General features: G+C 41.1%; 1 protein-coding gene across 1 annotated transcript in view; it reads left to right on the top strand.

Annotated features, from left to right (window-relative positions):
* The window catches only part of LOC127430421 (gamma-aminobutyric acid receptor subunit alpha-3-like), a 293,420-nt gene that overhangs the window by 97,794 nt on the left and 174,956 nt on the right, over window positions 1-20,670 (top strand). The window contains exons 3-4 of the mRNA XM_051680177.1: window positions 10,264-10,385; window positions 17,151-17,218. Of these exons, the coding sequence (XP_051536137.1) occupies window positions 10,264-10,385; window positions 17,151-17,218 (190 nt within the window). The remainder of the gene's footprint in view (window positions 1-10,263; window positions 10,386-17,150; window positions 17,219-20,670) is intronic.

Here is a 20,670-nt window from a genome sequence, read left to right as displayed (position 1 = left end):
CATACATTGCACACAGTAGATATGAGACACTTCCTGTTTCCCAATTTTTGCCATTAATTTAATGCCTAGCCATGACAACACCATTCAATATATCAAAAATCTTTTCACAATTTAGCATCTTCAATGTCTTGGCATAATGTTGTCTAAATGTGGTGACAGTCTCATGAATCCCCTAGGAGGAGTATTTAAAAGTTCAGAGACTGCAATATTCAAAAACTCCAAAATGCCCGACTTCATGTTGGACGGACCCAATAACTATAATTGTGAAAGTTGTCCGGCTTGATGAGAACAATATACACTATATGGCCAAAAGTATGTGGACACCCCCTTCTAATAACAAATTTGGTTACTCCATTAAAACCAGTAAAGAAAAATCTTAATGTTTCTTTATGTAATGGCTTGGGCTTTGTGTGCTTCCAAATTTGTTGCAACTGTTTGGGGATAGCCCTTTTCTGTTCCAGCATGACAATGCCCTTGTGAACAAAGTGAGGTCCATAAAGAAATGGTTTACTGTGTCTGGCGTGGAAGAAATTGACTGGCCTGCACAAAGCCCAGACCTGAACCCCACTGATCACTTTTGGGGTGAACTGGAACAGCAACTGTAAGTCAGGCCCCATCGACCAACATCAGTTCCTGACCTCACTGATAGCCTTGTGTCTGAATGAGAGCAAATCCCTGCAGCCATGTTACTACATACAGTATAGTGGAAACCCTTCCCAAAAGAGTGGAAGCTGTTATTACAGCAAAGGGGGAAATTGATGCCTAAGGTTTTGAAATCAAATGTTCATCAAGCACATATGGTGTCCACAAACTTTTGGCCATATAGTGTATGTACCAATTTTGGTGATTGTAGGTGAAAATGGGGGTGCTACAGAGGCCGTCTTACATGCCCATTTTAAAGGGGGTGCTACAGAGCCACCCTACACACCCATGCGTGAACTTTTGTCCAGCCCTAATGGCCAACGACTCTGATGTGTGTGCAAAATTTCATGAAATTTTAAGCATGCCAAGTGCCTCAAAAACACCCAAATATAGGAATCATGGAATAATAATTAATGTGTTGCCATGGCAACACTATTTAAGATATCAAATATCCCTTGAAAATTTTACATCAGCAGTGTCTTGACATTATTCTAAAGAATTTTGAAGCAATTCATGTATACATAAGAGGGCTAATTCAAAGTCTGTTAAAACTGCCACTTTTCCTGCTGCCAGTTGGTGGTGCTATGACTGTGACCCATAATAGCCACATCTATTTGATCAGCACCCATTACCAAACATACAGCTGAATTTTCATCAAAATCACACAATGCACACAGAAGATATAAGGCATTTCCTGTTTACCATTTTTCGGCATAAATGTATTGCTTCGCCATGGTGACACCGTTCAAAATATCAAAAATCTGTTCGCAATTTAGCATCTACAATGTCTTCGCATGATGTTGCACAAATTTGGTGACAGTAACATAAATCCCTTAGGAGCAGTATTTAAAAGTTCAGAGACTGCGATTTTCTGAAAATCCAAAATGGCCGACTTCCTGACGAGCTAATGACTAAGTATGAAAGTTTTTCGGCTTGATGAGAACAGTGTGTGTGCCAAGTTTGGTGACTCTAGCTGAAAATGGGGGCACTACAGAGACCTTGTTACACACCCATTTTTAAGGGGGCGCTACAGAGGTGTGAGTGTGGTTAAGAACAGAATTTGTGTACTATATGTCTCCATCAAATTACTCAGGGCATATTTTGTACCAAACCATCTCAAGAGACCATCAACTTTATTCAGGAGCTGAAAATGCAATAGTGCAAAGGGGGTAAATATGGCAGAATGACTACCATCAGCCCACAGCAACACCAGGCCAGGCTGCATCTAATATTAATTCATTAATATTTTCACTTTCAGTGCTTGTGCCTTAATAAACATGAACCAATGAAAAGACAAGACTAATGAACATAACAAGACTATAACTATGAACCAATGATAACAACACACATAAAACATGAGGGAAGCAGGAAACCACATGACTAGAACAGGAAGTCAGCTAATTTCAAAATAAAAGACATTAAAACAAAACATGAAACAAAAACACACATAGACGTGACACACACACACACGCGCACGCACGCACGCACGCACACATACATATATATATATATATATATATATATATATATATATATATATACAGTATATAATCTGCATTAATTAAAACATGTTCATCATAGTAGAGGTGTATTCAAGTAATTGTTTCCAGTAATTGCATTTTTAATGTACTTTTGAATACTTTAAACTTAATAGAGCTGAAATGAAAATGAGGATATTATCACTGACCCATAGCTGAAATTTCTCATTTGAGTTCAGCAGTCAAAGTTAGTGCTGCTTACTGTGTGATGCATATCGGAACGAAAGCATCTGAAAGTGAACTTCACTGAGGTTTCCCTTTAGGACTATATTGCGGGTTGTGTGGGCAACGAGGAAATCTGGTAGCCAGTGTCATCTTTCTTCACCAGTCTCTTTTACCCCGGCAATCAGTCCATACATCACTTACACCCTCCCTACTTCACAGAGTCTTATCCTCCTCTGCTTGCTTTAATGGGATGTAAATTACCTTTAAAGATTCGTCTTCACAGGGTTACATAAACCCACTGGAGAGGCTGGGAAATGAACGCGAAGGAGGACTTGGAACGCAGCCTCATGAATCCTGCTAATAAACCTTGAGTTCACTGAACATCCCTCTTCACATGATGAGATGCTTCGTCAAGTACCAAGCATTCATTAACTCCACGTCAATACAGAAAAATGCAATGTGGAGAGACGGCACGTAACCTGTCACCCCAGTCAATCAAATCAGCGTCAGCTTTATTGTTCTACCTGTTTGGTTTCTCTTGGTTGCCTGTGCACGTTATCTTCTCTAGACAGAGACAACTGCAAGAATGCTCACAGAGGAGCAAACAATGGAAACTGTCTATATTGTGAGTTGCTGAATAAAGCAGCCATGTTTCTGTCAAAGGGAATGGACTGCATCATCTACTGCCTATTAATATCAATGAGTTGATATCCAAAGGGGCGGCAATGAGTGACACTTAAGTATAAGGAGGAAATGGCGCGATGCGAATATGCAAGTGGTACTCCTAAGTGTTACGTCATCTTGCTTGAAGTGTTATATCAGTCAGGGTGGCTCGTGTATCTTTTTTACGGTCTCTTTCTCGATACAAATAAATAATCAGGACCTCAACCAATAGACACTGGGAAGATCATTAGCTCTCAAAATGTCACACTGCTGACGGGCCTGGTTGATCCTTTCACTGGCCAAATGACATGCACAGACCTCCAGTCGTATGGTTGGAGGTTACTTAAGCAGCGGGAGAGATACAAAGGGCCCCTCATCAGTCAATCAGTTGCCGTGCTTTCTGCTAAGCCTCTAATGCGCTCAGTTGAGATAGGTTTTACCCTGCAAGGTGCCAGTTTCAGATGCAGGGAGAGTAGATGTGTAAACTCAGAAAAAAATGAATTAATATTAGACGCAGCCTGGCCTGGTGTTGCTGTGGGCTGATGGTAGTTGTTCCGCCATGTTTACCCCCTCTGCACTGTTGCATTTTCAGCTCCTAAATAAAGTTGATGGTCTCTTGAGATGGTTTGGTACAAAATATGCCCTGAGTAATTTGATGGAGACATATAGTACACAAATTCTGTTCTTAACCACACTCTGGCACTCCAGAAAAGCTTGTTTTTTGTAGCTGCGTTATTTGCAGCAATGCTAAAAGGCAATTTGGTTGTGTTTTGTTGTGATAATCTATTTTAATGGGCTCTTGTGGATGTTTTTCAGAAGTGCACAGAGACAAATGATACATTCCATTCTCTTTAAAAATTCATTTTTGGAGTAAATCTCTCTTTTCCCCACCACAAACAAAAGAGTATGAAATCCCTGCTGATCAAAAAAACTGATGAACTGGGTAGGGTTGCACCAGCTGTGCTTAAGTTTTCACGCAAATTAGGACGTAAAGTTCACACTAAGGGCTTAGTAACTACTAGTTAGTTTGTAAATAAGTCAGTGCTTAATTTGGTTGCACCACCTGTTCTTAAGGCAAGACTTAACTAGTAGGTCGTAAGCTCTCCGTAAAGTAATGTGTAGTCGCATATTATGACGTTTTCTTGTATTGATCCAATAAGCAGCCTTCAAATTTGTACACAGAAGTGTTAAAAAGCCGTGAATTTCAGTTTATCTCACTACGATTGATGTTCAAACCTTGTTTGCTCACGTAACTGTCAGCTGTAAAACTTTGCCCTGTGTAAATAACAATATATAGGCACCTTATCTAAAATAAATAAGGGGTGATAAATAAATACTAATACAACAGGCTGGAAAAATAGATGTTTATTATGTAATAGATGTAATAGAATTTTAATATCCTTTATATATTTTGAATGTGTTGAAACTTGACATCGGCGACATATCCTGAAAACGGCACCGTTAGATCGGTTTCATACTGAAGAGCCGCTTAAATGTATGTTTTTTCTCTCTCTCGTAAATGTAAACGAGTGTAAATGCCAACACCATCACATTTGTCGAAAGGACTGAAGCCTGTCACGCAAAACATTAGATCATTGATGTCTTAAATATCATTCTGCTTTTTTATTCCATCAGTTACTCCTGGTCGGAGTCTGCCGTAAATATATAGTTTATACATAGGATTATGTCCTACCTAAGTTTAATGGTGCAATGCTCAAATATTTAGTAGTGCGTAAATTGTGACTTAGTGCCCATTTACGCCACAACTAGGCTAAGGTCTAACATACATATAGCTGGTGCAACCGCCCCTGGTCACTAGGGATGCCACGGTGTGAGTTTTTGACAGTGAGATTACAGTCTGAGAAAAAATTGTGGTTAACCAGTTTTACAATTATTTGTAATTTTACTTATTATACAATAGCACTGATGCAAAAAATGCATATCATATCATAACTGAAAATTTTGGACATAGTTCTGGGGGATATGTGGATGCTAAGGGCAGCCCTACAATAAGAAAACTGATAAATACACAACAAATATATAGGAGGTATTTAATAACAGATGATCCAATCTAGGGCACGACACCGCTTGTGCGCATCTTAACCCGTGGAGACTGCCACATCGGGGGGCGGCTGTGTGCCACAGCTGGGCGTTCAGGGGTGGAAAGACCACCGCTGGAGCGCCAATCCTGCAAGAAAAAACCCGTGGACGGTAGTCATGATGACGACCGTGCACACCGGGTGTGTGTGACCCAGGGAGGAAGGAAACCGCTCTTTTGCTGAACTGTTGGGTACCACAGCCACTTGGGCATGCGGCGAAATCAAACAAAAAGGCAACAAAAGATTTTCCACCCGGCCCTCCACTGGGGGATGGAGTGGTCTTCTTACCAGCTCCAGGTGAGTGGGTTCTTTCATCCTTGGGTCGTCCGTCTCAGGGGCGCTTTGACGTCCTCCGTGGGTTCTTAAGCGCTGACTGTGAGACGGGAGGTGTCTGCTTCCTGCGGTGGGCACCACGCTGGGGCCGGGCTGAAGGGGCGGGCTGCGGTGGAGCCGGTGCAGTCAACGCAGGGGGACGCCCTTGGCGACGAGCAGACGGGGTGCGGGATCTTGAGCCGCGCCAGGGCAGGATGTGCCGGATCGCCTCCGTCTGCTGCTTCACCACCGATAACTGCTGGGCAAAGTCCTCGATGGTGTCACCAAATAGGCCAGCCTGGGAAATGGGGGCAGCAAGAAACCGTGTCTTGTCGGCCTCACCCATCTCGACCAGGTTGAGCCAAAGGTGGTGCTCTTGGACCACTAGTGTGGCCATAGTCCGCCCGAGAGACCGTGCCATGACCTTCGTCGCTTGGAGAGCGAGGTCGGTCGCTGAGCGCAGTTCCTGCATCAAATCTGGGGTGACTTAGCCGTCAGGGACGACGTGAGCCTACAGGGCTTGGACGGGAGCTTAGGGCGTCAGCGCCAGGTGGCGGCGCTCTGTGGGCATAGGTGCACCGTGAGCACCTTATCCACTGGGGAATCGCCGTATAGCCCCTGGCTGCCCCGCCATCGAGGGTAGTGAGAGCGGGGGAACTGCGGAATCGGGGCCGGGCAGTAAAAGGTGCCTCCCACGATTTCATCAGCTCCTCATGCACTTCCGGGAAGAATGGCACTGGAGCAGGGTGTGGCTGCTTTGAGCGGCGCTGCGAGCCCAGGAACCAATCATCAAGCCGCGAGGGTTCAGGGGAGAGCAGAGGGTTCCACTGTAACCCGACGCTCGCGGCCGCCCGGGAAAGCATGTCCGTCATTTTGGCATCAACCTGTGACTGGGCAATCATCCCCGAGGGAGGAAGCCCAGCTGAGGCTTCTGCGTCTGACTGGACAAGCCCGCTCTCCGATGCTGCGCTCGAGAGCTCATCATTTTCGCGGGCTCCGAACAAGAAGCCAGACTCGCCGTGAGACGAGCCGGCGAACTCATCCGGAAGCCCGACTGGGGCAGACAAGCGTGCTGGGGAATGGGAGGTCCGCGGGGGTATACACGGCAGAGGCGATCCCATTGGGGTCCCCAAATCGCCCCCAGTGCTAGCCGCGCTGTCCTCATACCCGTAGGTAGAAGGACTGAGGAGGGGAGCCACTGGGGTGGCTTGCTTTCTTACGAAATCAAGCCGTGACCGCAACGTTGCCATGGTCATGTTCTCGCAATGAGAACATGAACCATCCACAAATGCTGCCTCCGTGTGGGTCGCGCCCAGACACGAAAGACAGCGATCATGACCATCCGAAGTTAAGAGATAAAGACTGCAACCAGGAATAACACACAATCGGAAAGGCATCTTTAAAAAGACGCATCTTTAAAAAGACGTTCCGTGTGTGCCGCTCTTTCAGAGAAATATACTCTTTTAGAGGAAAAAGCTGTTTCAGAAAATATACTCTCTTGTTTTCTGCCGAAGTGCCCAGGGGTGTTCTCTGCAGTGCACCAGTGCAGAGGAGGGAGAAGCCGCTGAAATGCGCCGTCAGATCCAGCAGAGGTGAATGAACAGTAGAATTCAGCTCAATGAGCATGACCGTTCGGCTCTGAAGAGAAAATCTGAATGAGTGGTTGCATACCAGCTCCTTTTATAGCCGTATGTCCGGGGGAGTGGCATGCAAATACCACTCGCCAATTTTCATTGGCCTTTTATCAAAGACCAGAGGTGTCTCAGGCTCCCAAGAGTGACCCCTAGTGTCACTACATCGACACAACGTCGAGTGAGTGACAGATAGGGAAATCTGATTTTCACTTTATAATGTATTGTTAATCACTGTTGCAATTACAGAAGGGCATATGATGACATGAAGTTCATCAGAAGTGGCCTTTCCATGAACAATGACCGATAAACACGTAGGGACAGTACTCAGTGTCACTCACACACTAAGTGCCATCAGGGTAACACATGTGAAATAATCCACAGATATATACACAAATATAACACAGAACACCCCAATGAACATAACTGATATTAAAAATAAGAATCCATGTGCACTCACATAACAAGAGACACAACATGAATGTCAGGATCCCACCACTAAAACTATAAACAAGACCAATCGAGGTGGCAGGACCCTGACACGAGTGCACATGGCAATGAGAAACCCCACAAAGCCATGTGCACTCACACCACAAAAGATGCAACATGAGTGTCAGGATCCAGCCACTAAAAACTAAAAACAGCTCTCCAACTGTGGTTGGAAGCATAGATTCTTGTTAAGCCTTATTCGGATGGGATTAGTTTTAGACATATGTCTATAAAGTAATTGTTACAGTGGATGTCTGTGATGTTTACTGTCAATTCACTTGGGATAAGTAATTTCCAACTTTCTGTAGAAATTGCAGAGATGGGCGTGCCTTCATCATTTTCACATTATTGTCATGTCTAAACTGAGTACTCTCGCAGCAAATTAGGTTATTAAATATCAGAATTATAGGTTGTTTATGTATTGGCAGTAACAAGGCTAGGCTACGCTAGCTACTGCAGAATAAATTTAACCTATAGTTGCTACAAGCCTTAATCCTCTAATAAGTGGTTTGCGTTTTCTTGATGTTTTCATATTGAATCTTCGGTCTCTGCATCTCCACACGAAACTACCACATGACGAACTACAGGTACAAGCAGGGGTTAAATTTGGATTTTGAGGAGGATGAACTGTAATTATTACATTACCCCACTTACCCATATAAAACAAATCCTGTTTGAATAGGTCCTTAGTTTCCATTTTTTGAGAGATATCTGCCCAGATTTTTTTTCTTAACAGCATTCGTGACATTTGAGTTGTCTATGATTTTCTACATCCTCCAAAAGCACTTAAAGTTCAGTCTTGGAAAATTCAGTTGCTGCATCATTTGTAAACAACAACAAAAGGTGCACAACAATAAATCATTTACTGGTTACTTTCTCCAACAATGCATCATACTATGGTGGTTAAGCAGTGAGCTACATAGTTGTATGGGAATGCACCCCTGGTCAAGCAGTTTCGCTAGCTAGACCAGTTTCAACTCAGTGCCTACATTTTCATGGGAATTACATCCTGGATAATCCGGTTGTTTCGGCAGGGATATAGTCACATGCAATGCACATGTTTGCAAGTGTATTTTTGACAGACTTCTTGTTTTGCGTGCTATATTAAGGTCTATGGTCAGGATGTAATCGGTGCAAAGTCGCTTCCAACACAGCTTGATTTGATTGAGGACAGCACTCATTATCTCGTCAGCTTTCCGTCTATTACACCCTCCATCGTGCGACACATTGTTCATCGGTGAATCACGGCCCCAGCAAGACATAATTATTATGCATATTTCAGGTAATTAAAGAACCAGGGGTTGCCTGCATATTCGAGACCCCATTTGCAACTCATGGGATATTATGCAGTCAAATCCCAGAGCAGGGATTTCTGTAAAGCCACATTCTACTGTGTGACAGGTTTCACTAATCCACTTGGACTTCCATTATTTCTATCACTCCTCCGCTCTTTCTTGGTCTTTCTGTCTTCATTTCTGTTTCTCACTTTCACTCGTTCTCCTACTTTTTTTGTCTTTGCTTGGTGTGCATTGGTGTCTTGGGGTCTCAGACAGCATGCCTATGGACTCCCACTGTCAGTTCACTGACAATCTGAGGCACATTGCACACAAAAAAGCTCTTCCAATCTGATTGGCTGATTTTATGCTACATCAGGGAGTCTGGTGCACCAGTCCACTTGGACACGAAGCCTTGTTCACAAGGTACTGGGTGATACAATGAGGAGGAAATTTGCAAGGTTTGTTTTATCCCATCTTTAAGGCACTTTTTAGTAAGCAGACTAGATATACATGAGCAGAACTGTATATTCAGCTTTGATGTTTGACTTATGTGCGATTTTTTTCACAATCTGACTGTCCCCTGTGGCCGAAGCCAGAATTATTGTTAAAAGTATGAGCACATTTGAGCTTCAGTTTCTGGGTGAAATGTCCACAGATTGGCGGCAATAGTGAGTTGTATTTTTAGTTGTTAATGATGTAATACATACAAAAGGAATGCATAATTTATTAACTAGCCCCCATAACGCAACCCCCAACCCTAAACTTAACCATCAGTGGAGTAAAAAGTATAATTTCAGAACAAAAATGCAACATCCAAATAGTGCTCACCATTGTTTATGTGAACAAGATTACTTCCTGGTTCCAATTGGACCAGAACAGGTGTCTTGGAGGCTGCTCAGGAAATGTGCTATCAGTAGCACTAGAGGGAAAGGTAATCACAGTTGAAATAATGCAAAAAAAAGTCTGATGGGGTATGGTGCTTAATATTAATTTGGTTGAATGGGGTTGACTTCAGGGTACATGAACATTCAGATCAACATGTTGATTTCCTGTTTGATCATGTTGAATTGGATGAATGGTAAGAAGAACTGGGATCCAAGCAGTCAGGCTTTGGTTGTATGGATTGTTGCATTCGGTTTGTTATTTCTTGCTAAGACTTATCTGAGTGCTTAATAATGACTGCATCTCCCACCTGAGGATTCTTCAACTGCAACAAATGTTCAAAGAATGAAAGATCAAAAATATCGACCAAGATCAAACTCTCTCTCTCTCTCCCTCTCTATCCATTCCTCTATTGGTGACTTCCACACTCTTCTTGTTTTTTTGTGTTCTTTTGCCCTATAGCTGTTTTTTTTTCTTTCTCTTATGTATTTCCTCATTTGTAGGCACATCTCTCCTAACTTCCTTGTGACTCCTGAATCTTTGAACCTTGCTGTTTTCTCCACAGGGCTGTAGCTGGGCACAGAGAACCCATTCCTGATGACAGCAAAGACAACATCACCATCTTTACCCGAATCTTGGACCGCTTACTGGATGGTTACGACAACCGACTGCGTCCCGGGCTAGGAGGTAGGCTATACATGTGTAAACAATCCCTTCCAAACGGTCCTCAATGTCCACATCCTGGCCTTACATTTCAATAGTGATGGATTGGCATGACCCTCCTCAAGCAACCTCAGCCTCATTTTCATTATTGGCACTTTGTGTCACATAGAGCTCTCAAAGTTTCACACCTGTCAGATCCATAACAGATTGTTTTTGAAACAGTGAAATTACTCATCTTCTCTTGGCACTGTAATGCTTATCAATGGCTAAATATGTCACAGAACAGTGCTCTCCTGAGGTCATTTATAAATCCTAATCCTAAGGGGCCCCAGGAGGCTCATGTGCTATAGATCTCTGATGAAAATAAAAAGGAAGACTTGCACACTGCTGTGATGTTACGCCCAGTGTGTGCTTAATTAATCATCCTGAAGAAGCTGATCGGGTTTCCTGATGGCTTTAGATTCAGGACTCATTATGACTCATCTGCTATCTGAGGATCAGAGGTGTGGTGCCTATTGTGGCAATGCTTTTAAGTTGACTTTCTCTTTCGGGACATGAAAGTGTCAGTGTCTGATGTAATTCCTCACAGATGCAAAAAAGTTATATCCGTTCCGAATGTTAACGTATGTAATTTCCAACATGATTGCACAGGAAATTGGTGCGTTAGTTCAAAATAATTTTCACCTGAAGTTGGACCCAATGTACAGAATTCTATCAGAAAGACTACTCAAGATTATTAGAATCAATATGAACGAAAATATGCTTGTATCATTTGTCGTAAGCCCCGTCCTATGGTTCAGCACTCCGATGCTTGCTTGAAGAGTCAGATCCTGCCGAAGGCGATGACGGCAGGATGGGACATAAAATGGAGTGGGGGGGCACGGAACAATGTGAACAATGAGAGGCAGCTGAGCAGGCTTATAAAGCGGAGGCTGCATTGTGATTGGATGAGATGCCTGATAGAATGAATCCTGAGATCTTCCTGCAAGAACAATGCTTACGCTTACATTTTCAGACTTGCACCAACATGCTGCCACTGTTCATGACCCGAAAATTCCCCTCACTGTGCCTTTGACGTCTCTGCATATAAAAATATGCAGCCTGGTTTCAAAGAAACACGTTACTATACCTACATTTTTGCTAAATGGTTTTTAGGTGCCTCGTTGTATGAACTGTGGCAGTTTCCTGATGGAATGAACATTAGAGGTGCTACAGTTTCATTCCCTTTCACACAAATCACGAGTAAAACTTTCAAATTTACTTGCTTTTAGTGCAACTAGGGCTGCAAGCAACTAATTATTATTTTGATATTAGATTAATCTCAGATTATTTCTTCGTTTAATTGATTAATTGATTCATCAGATAAATACCAAAATTTTATTTCCTGTTATTAAAATATATATATTTTTTTCTTACAGAAATGATAAAGGACATAGTATTTGGCTCAGTTTACAGTACTGAATTCACAATTCTATACTCTCACAAAACTTTGAACAAACTCTGAATTCAAGTTAAGTTTGAATTTATTATTATTATTATTATTATTATTACTTTCAGGACATATGCAAAACAGTTCCTTTCATTACTTGTAAAATTTAACAAAAAAAGTACTGTTCTAAAGAGTAAAATGATCCATCGGGGATGGAGTGGGACAAAAAAATCAGCCCAGCAGAGGGCAATGGTGACACCAGAATAGAAATATGAATTATTCTGCCCATCTGAAAAATACATAATTACGTTAGATACATATGATTCTATATTGTCACTGATACATACATTTTAAGTATTTTAAATTAATATTGTAGATTTAAAATAGTATTGTTACTGATTACATTTTTCTAAACTATTCCTTTCCAAAAATATATGCATGCTTATCCAGTACAATAATGTTTGCCATGGTATACATTTACTAGTGAAATCAGACATTACATTTGGCATTATCAGGAGGTCTATCAAATATCAGGACCCTTAGCATTATCGTACATTATATTCAGCATTATATACAGTTTAATACAGTACAATCATCAAATTTACTCTAGCACTGAAAATAGCATCTTTGCCTACTGTAATACATGCACTGACAGGAGAAACCATCTGTAACACTTAAAAAAATGCCACAATTGATTACATTGAAAGCACGGTATGATGTTGCACGAGTTTAATCAAAAGGATTTCGCTCCCTTTCTCCATTGCAATCAGTTTTATTGACAGGGATGCATGCGCCCGTTTGCTCAGTGAAGTTTGACGGAGACTCGCTTGCGGTAAAGACAAACAAATTTGCGAAATACGCATAAATACATGCCTGATTTTAAATTCATAATATGTATACATTATAAAACATAGAAAGTAGCAGAAAATTTTAAGTTGTGCACTGGAGAGAAACAACTCTTTAAGCGCATCAAACCTAGAGATCCTTGCATCAAACAGCACAATCACTCCTGCACCTGAAGCAGCAAACGCTCCACATTAAACTGTACGATTATGTAACAGCATAATGGGCAAGGAGGAGGCGGGAACCGGCTGAACAGTCAACATAAAGGTTTAATGATATAAATGAACTTAAAACAACATAAAATATAAAGGAACAGACACACATGCAATGCGGCCATGTGTGTCTCTCTCTCTCGAACCGGCGTCTCCGGCTGCCCCTTATTTTGCTCTCCCGCTGATCAGCTGATTCAGCGCCAGCCGTGCTCCATCACAGCCCGGCCATGCCCTCCTCCTCATCACACTCCTCCCCGCCCGATTCAGGCCGGGGCACCACCGGTCTGACTAACTCCCCCCCCATCTCTGGAGGGGAGACGCTGCCCTTCTGACCATTCTGTCAGCCGGTGGTCCACCCCGTCTCCTGTGAACCTGGGGGAGAGATGAGGGGAGGCATGGGGAGAAGGAAAGGGCAAGCGGAGACACACAGAGAGAGAGAGGAGACAGAGAGAAGAAATTGCTTGCTGGCTCCCGGATGCGCTTTCGCCCGGTCCTCAACCGCTCCTCCGGCCTCTGGCAGATGGCAGCTCACTCCTCCCCCGGCGGACGGCAGCGAGTCCTCCGGCCCCTGACGGACGGAACCGCTCCTCCCCTTCTCAGCAGACGGCCGCGGTTCCTCCGGCTCTTGGTGGCTGGCAGCGACCCCTCCGTCCTCAGGCAGATGGCCACGGCTGCTCCTCTGGCGGATGGCAGCGGTGAGGACTCTGCAACAGTGCATCTCTCCTCCCTCCTGGGTTTCGGCACCACTGTAATAGTTTAATGATGGGCAAGGAGGAGGTGGGAACCACTGAACAGCCAACATAAACTTTAATGATATAAATGAACTTAAAACAAACATAAACAGACACACATGCAATGTGGCCATGTGTGTCTCTCTCTCTCTCGAACTGGCATCCCCGGCTGCCCCTTATCTCGCTCTCCCGCTGATCAGCTGATTCAGCGCCAGCCGTGCTCCATCACGGCCCGGCCACGGTTTACAAAGTGCTCTTGTGCACTGGACAACTTGGGTCATGTCTCCGTTGTTTTACAAATGAGTTATCACTCAGTTTTGCCAGGCTGTAAAGTAACGTCACTGACAGAGCTTCTCTGTGCTCGCGCATATATATTTAACTAATCGACAATTAAATTAGTTGTCGATGATTTCCATTATCGATATTTTATCGATTTTATCGATTAGTTGTTGCAGCCCTAAATGCCACACTATCTTTTCAGCTCAGTTACTTCCGTGATGCGTGTAATGAACCACAAAATATACTGTATATTTCTTTTAAATGACGTTGCAGTCATGTAATTAAGAGTTCAGTTCATACTACATTTGCACAGAAGTAATTGAAAGAAGGATGTTTTGGTCTCTGTTCTGTTAGGGTTAGGTTTAGGGTTTGGAGTAAAAGTAATTACTAGGGCTAATTACATGACATACTGATTAATTAATCAAATTAATGACACTGAATCGCATACATCATTATTTGCTGAGAAAAGCCTCCAAATATAGATAATTTGTATAAAAATGCATAATAATTCAAATATTTATAAATAATTTGTAGGGCCTATAATAAATATAATAAATACAGATTTAAATAAGTTTGAACTAAACTGCATTATTGTGGCACACAAAAAGTGTGTCTAGTTCTAAAAAGGACACTTTCTTGCATTCAGTCTACCCTATTTTTTAATTGTCACTCTATATACAACTGCATGCCTCAGACTGATATTCAGCGTCATAGAAGCCGCATTTTTAAGACACAGCGTGAAGTTAAAAGTAGTGGAAACTTTAAAAATTGCATCTCAAGATTCCTGTATTTTGTTGTGCTTTTCCCACCTGATCTGCATCCTCCTAAAGTGAACAGTTCTCATTCTGTGGCTGTGCTGCTTGTGAGGTTTGTTGAGGTGCGCTGCCATCTATTGACTCAGCTTGTAAAAACTGATGTACTTCAAGTTTGAATTGCTTGTGTGGTAGGAAAATGGAATTTAAGTGCAGGTCAGGATTTTTTAACATGTTATGTTTTATATAATTAATCACACTAAATTAACACATTAAATCAACAGCCCTAGTAATTACTACTCTGGATACCAAATGTGCTGTGCCTTTCACATCACATCTATTCCAGGGCACTTCTCGTAAAGAATAGGGGGCCAAATTCCCCCATTGGCCCTTCTCAATCATGGCCTCCTAATAATCCCCATCCATAAATTGGCTCTATCACTCCACTCTCTCCTCACCATCAATAGCTAATGTGTGTTGAGCCTACTAGCACACTTTGGCTGCCATCGCATCATCCAGGTGGATGCGGCACACTGTTGGTGGTTGAGGAGAGTCCCCTGTTCACTGTGTAAAGCGCTTTGAGTGTAGTGTCCGGAAAAGCACTATATAAATGCAACATTCATTCATTCAATCTTAGAAGTAAGTGAAATAACACAGTTTGGGTCTCAGTACTGTTGTGCATGCGCACGGCTGTAGTTCCAGCTTCGACCACTAGGGAAGACATTAAAAGACGATACACCAATTTTAGTGGACAAAACATTAGACCTCCTGTCGCCAATTTTACCATGAGATCAGTCTGGTAATTGTGAGCCAGACTGTCACAAAACGGAATCGCTAAACTAATATTTTCAAACAGATTCCAGAAAATACAATCTAGTGTTGCTGTGTCAGGCTGGGTGGGACTTTTATAGTATTTTATAGACTTGAATATCTTTCTCATAGTAGACTCTGTATATTTAGCTGGGAAACAAGAAATAATTTCACATCGAAAAAATTACACACATCTGCTTTAAAGTTTAAATGCTGATTTCCGGGAAACTATGTACTATATTCTGTTTCCAACTGACATATGCAGAAATGGCCCTCAGAAATCCATTAGGCCACCTCCCTCTGTGTATGTTTTTTCTACTCCACAGAGGTCTCACAGAGTGAATCCCTGGTGACCTCTAAAAGTACACAGCCTAAACTGTGAGCCCAGCTGTGGGCAGTCAAAATCGAGATGCACATTTTTAATGAATGGGCTAAATCACACTGGCGCACAGAGAGCTGTAGTCTGTTGCCACTGTGGAACTGCACGGCTTCCATCATCTCCACTGGCTGAGCTCACCCCGGCTTCTCTTCTCCTGCTGTGCGAGCCAATCACCTCACTCAAGCTCCGTCAAATCCTTCTTTTTCCAGCCTGTTTTACAAAGGTGCTGATGTCCATTATGCCACTCATCACACCAAAGCTGACTTCACCATGAGTTGCAACTGGAACGCTGAAACATCATGACTAAATGACTAAGTTCAGATGACTAAGTCATGGCTAAAGGTTTAGGGGATTTACACAAAGGATGCGTTAATGCGCCTGTGGAGGGTTTTGGTCTAAATACGTGTGTCAGATGGGCGTTTTTGTGACTAAATTATTAAGAAAACTTGTAGTCTATGCTTTGTTCATTCCATATTGTTATAGACCTAAACTCTATATAATTTTTTAGAAAATGAATACATCAGTCCCTGAGCACCTCCGAATGTGGTCCCAATGTTTCTTGGATGTAGTTACTGGTTTTTAATGTGGCCAAGTGCAATCCGATTGTGATCACCAGATATGAAAATTCTCATGAAAACTACATGACTGTGGCGGCATTTTTGCAAAATTGTATTACATCGTTCATTACACGTATTGCTGCGGTTCCTGGGTGAAATGTCCACTGAGTTAAATGTTCTCCCAAACAGATGAGGTTAAGGTTAATGTTCTATCGAGTTTTAAATAAACAAAACCTACCTCCCTACCATAAACCTGACCAATGTCATAAAAGCAAATGTGACCCTGTAACATTAGACATGGAAAAAAATATTAAACCATGTATTTTTGGACTCTCAAAAATTGGGATTTTTACATTATTGCTTTTATGTGAATAAGTGAAAGTACATTTCTAGTTTCAGCAGAATTTGCATGTAAGACCTTTGTTTTGTTGGGCAAGAAAAACTAGCTTCATGCCATGTGACCCACATTTGGTTTTCAACCATTGAAAATGGGTACAATTTTACAATTTGTGGATGAAGCCACATTGAGAGCCCATATCTCTGGAATTTAACCATAAAGGACCATAAAAATGAACTTGCAAATGTAAAAGTTTGTTCTGAACCATAATCTAAACGGATATTTTGATATCTACGATATTCTCACTTATCTTTTTCTTTTGAAAAAGTATTAACAAAATCAACCATTTCAGCTGAGGTTTCTAAAATTTGGTTGAATTGACAATGAGTAACCCTATTCCTTTCATATTATAGTTCTTTCAACTCTTTCTTCTGTTCTTTTTTTTTTTTTTTTTTTTCAGAGAGTGTGACTGAAGTGAGGACAAACATCTATGTGACCAGCTTTGGGCCAGTATCTGACACCGACATGGTATGTGTTCTGTTTCTGGAGTTTTTCAAAACATGTTTATAAATGAGGTCTTTGCAGAATTTTGAACTGATCACATTTTTATTCACTCTTCACAAAGCTTCATATTCGCTCGTGTCAAAATACGTCTGTCCCTCAGATTTATTAAATTTCAAGAGGTATTCTGTTTCATGTCATTGGTAGCAGATGGGAGAAAATTTAGATTTTCATTGCTGCTGAATTGAATTGAATTCAGATTCGTTTGTCAAATGTGCCACAGCGGAAGGCAGAGAATACAGATTTTTCTGTCCCAGTGAATGTACGAGTGCTGCGTTCCTTTATGGGCTCATTTAAGAGGGAAGGTAATTGGTTGCGAGACTGCATGGCGAAAAGCATGCGTCTTAATCATACACACAATTGGTTCTGGTATGCAAGATGAATCACCACAGCCATGCGGCAACACTTTGTATATTGAAAGAGATGTTATTTTGTAATAGAAGAAAACATCACAATCTGTCATATTATACAGAGCATGAAATGATACTCAAATTACATAGAGAAAAATTATCAAGGTTAATTTTAACATAATCAACCTATAAAGTTATAAAAAATGTGAACATTTCCAAATTTGATTTATGAAATACCGCCTCTTCACTGCAAAAAGTGGAACAGCTGAGTGGGAAATCTAATTAGTATAAAATTACATAATAGGCCTATCTGTTGCACTAAGTCTTACAGGAACATTTATCACAGAATCTCAATTACAGATGTAATCTCTGTACTAACCATATGAAAGTTGGAGAGTTAAAGACTTGGTATAAAACAGTGCTATATACCAAGATGTTGCCAAATTCTGAAACATAAATGTGTCACATATATTTGTACTGTTGCATTCACGACCCAGCAATGTGGCTAGGAAGTACCCAGAATACTCTAAAAACAGTGAGCTTTTTATAATCGGCTGCTGATGTGATAAAGAAAGAAAGCTGTGCCTTGAGGTTAGAATAGTGCATTCTGCATGAGTGCCCCAGCATCTTCTGATGGCTCCTCCAATCTACTTTCTACGTTAGTATTTATTTCAAGGTGCGTGAGAAGTGCCCGAAAAGACAGTCACATCTATGGCAAGTGCTACAGGAAGTGTGGGGTGAAATGTCACCTGAGTATCTGAACAAAATGATAGCTAGAATGCCAAGGAGGATTTTTTGATGAGAACTCTTTGAAGTAGTTTAAGAAGTTCTGAAATATATATTTTTTTCATATTGAAATAGTAATTGTTCACGTTATTAATGTCCTGACTATACATTGTGATCAGTTGAATGCCACTTTGGTGAATAAAAGTACCAATTTCTTCCCATAAGAGCAAAATCTGTACATTATTCCAAACTTTTGGCCACCAGCGTATATATATGTATATATATATATATATATAGCAGTGAAACTATTTTTTTAAGTTGTGTACACTCAAATGCTCAGGTGCAAGGAAAGTATTTTAATACTTTATCTTGATGGTTACAACACTTGAATTTTTTAAGTCTTTTTTGTTTGTTTTGTAGAAAATGCTATGCATATACTGTACTGTATACGCCAATGTGAGGGACAGTTGATATTTTACATTGGTGTGTATAAATGCGTATATTTTCCTTTTTCTGTACTCCCAGAAATGTTGAATTCTTTCCACTGTGTTGACTTGTTATTGGGCTCCATCCTATGACGTTTGTTATCCGGTCTGTTCACACACACGCGCTTGCCTCAAAAACCTGTTAGAATGCTGCTAATTCGTTTACATGGCCACATAAGCCGCATTCTCTGGGAGAAACCCAGGTGTGTTAAACCTCTCTCTCTTAATCCCTTAAAGCTGGCTCTACACTAGTTGATTTTTCCAATGATTTTCTGTTGTTAGCAACATTAACAATCACAGGCTAGGCAGAGGGAGACAGAGTGCCCATTAGCGGGAGGTGTTAATCACTTGACTGTCTGGACTCCCAGCTGAGTTAATGCCTTGAAACCCTGAAAATAAACATCCGGCTTGCTTGAAATTATCACTGGCTGTGGGTGCGGCCGGAAGCAGTTTTTTTTTTTTCTACTGAAAAAGCACCTTATTTTGTTTTGCTTTTTCACATACTTGTTAGGCTTGATCTGTGAAGGCAAAAATAGTATAAAAAAAAAAAAAAAAAAAAACATACATACATAAATAACAGTAAATGTCATACAAGTTGTGTACCAGATTAAGGAGGACAAGGTTTCTTTTTTTTTTTTTTTTAATCAACTTTGTGTTGATTAAAAAAAAATGGTTTGGTTCTATATTTTTAAACACATTTTTTTAAATAATTGCCACATTTAAATATATATTAAAAAAATGTGTTTAAAAATATAGAACCAAACCATTTTTTTTTTATTCAACAAAAAGTTAGGTTATAGAATGATGCCTTTTAAATAAGTTTTTTGACTGTTTGAAATCTTTTTCGTGACTGAAAAGTCAAGGAACATATTTGTTACCATATTTTGATAATGACCTGTCTATTTAATAATTTATTCCATATAGTTGTGCAACAATTTAACAGTTTCAAGCCAGTCATTATCGAAAAATAAACCCGTCCAAGGTGACAATACATTGCCTACAGTCTATTAATATCGATTGTCATGGTCGTGTTCTTACCTCCAATTCCCGCTAAAGAACTGCCAATCCATATTACCCGCAGCCGCGTAAGTGTGGTCTTGCCCAACAGTTTCAGTGCTTTCTATTCTTTCTGCGTGTAACCAGATATAATGAAACAGAAACTGCAGCTGCTGCCGTGAAACACTGCTTGCTGTTCATGTTTGCCTGGGTGTTCACGTTTCACGTGGAGGTGGTGCTCTTGCTCTTATTTCCGTGAGCTTCAGGTTGATTGGCTAGGAAAATGGGGTGTGACAGTGAAGCATTGAGAAAAGTCAAAGGCAGTCTTTAAGTGTGACACCTTCCCTACATTTTTAATCTGTAAATGTGACAGGCTCACTGACTAGGAGGGCAAGATTAGCGAAAACAGTCATTTTTATTTGTATAGCGATTCTCACAACACACATCGTTTCAAAGCAGCTTTACAGAAAATCATGCATTAACAGAAAATGAAACTGTAATATCTATAAGTCATTAAGTGCGACACGCTCCACCCAATTCGAGTTGTTCTGAGTCTGCTAGTGTAGAGCCAGCTTAAGTGGCGTAAGGTTAATGCCATTCTCTTTTACATGAGGTTTCAGAACGCCACTTTCTACAAAAACCCTGGACTAAACCGTTTCTTAAGTGCATGTAAACGTGGTCAGTATCAGTAACCTTACTGGCATCTTACAGCATATTACATATTATTGCATATAAAATTGCACATAGCATATTTATTATATATATATTTTTTTCATTTCATTTTAGTGTAATGTTTTCTTAATGTTAGCTTTAATTTACGATAATAACCTTAAGAGCCACCACCACATCACATACAGTAGGT

Source organism: Myxocyprinus asiaticus, chromosome 40 (genome assembly GCF_019703515.2).
Source record: "Myxocyprinus asiaticus isolate MX2 ecotype Aquarium Trade chromosome 40, UBuf_Myxa_2, whole genome shotgun sequence".
In the NCBI taxonomy this organism is placed as follows: Eukaryota; Metazoa; Chordata; class Actinopteri; order Cypriniformes; family Catostomidae; genus Myxocyprinus; species Myxocyprinus asiaticus.
The sequence above is the reverse complement of the archived record's forward strand: the minus strand, read 5'-3'. Positions and strand labels throughout refer to the sequence as shown.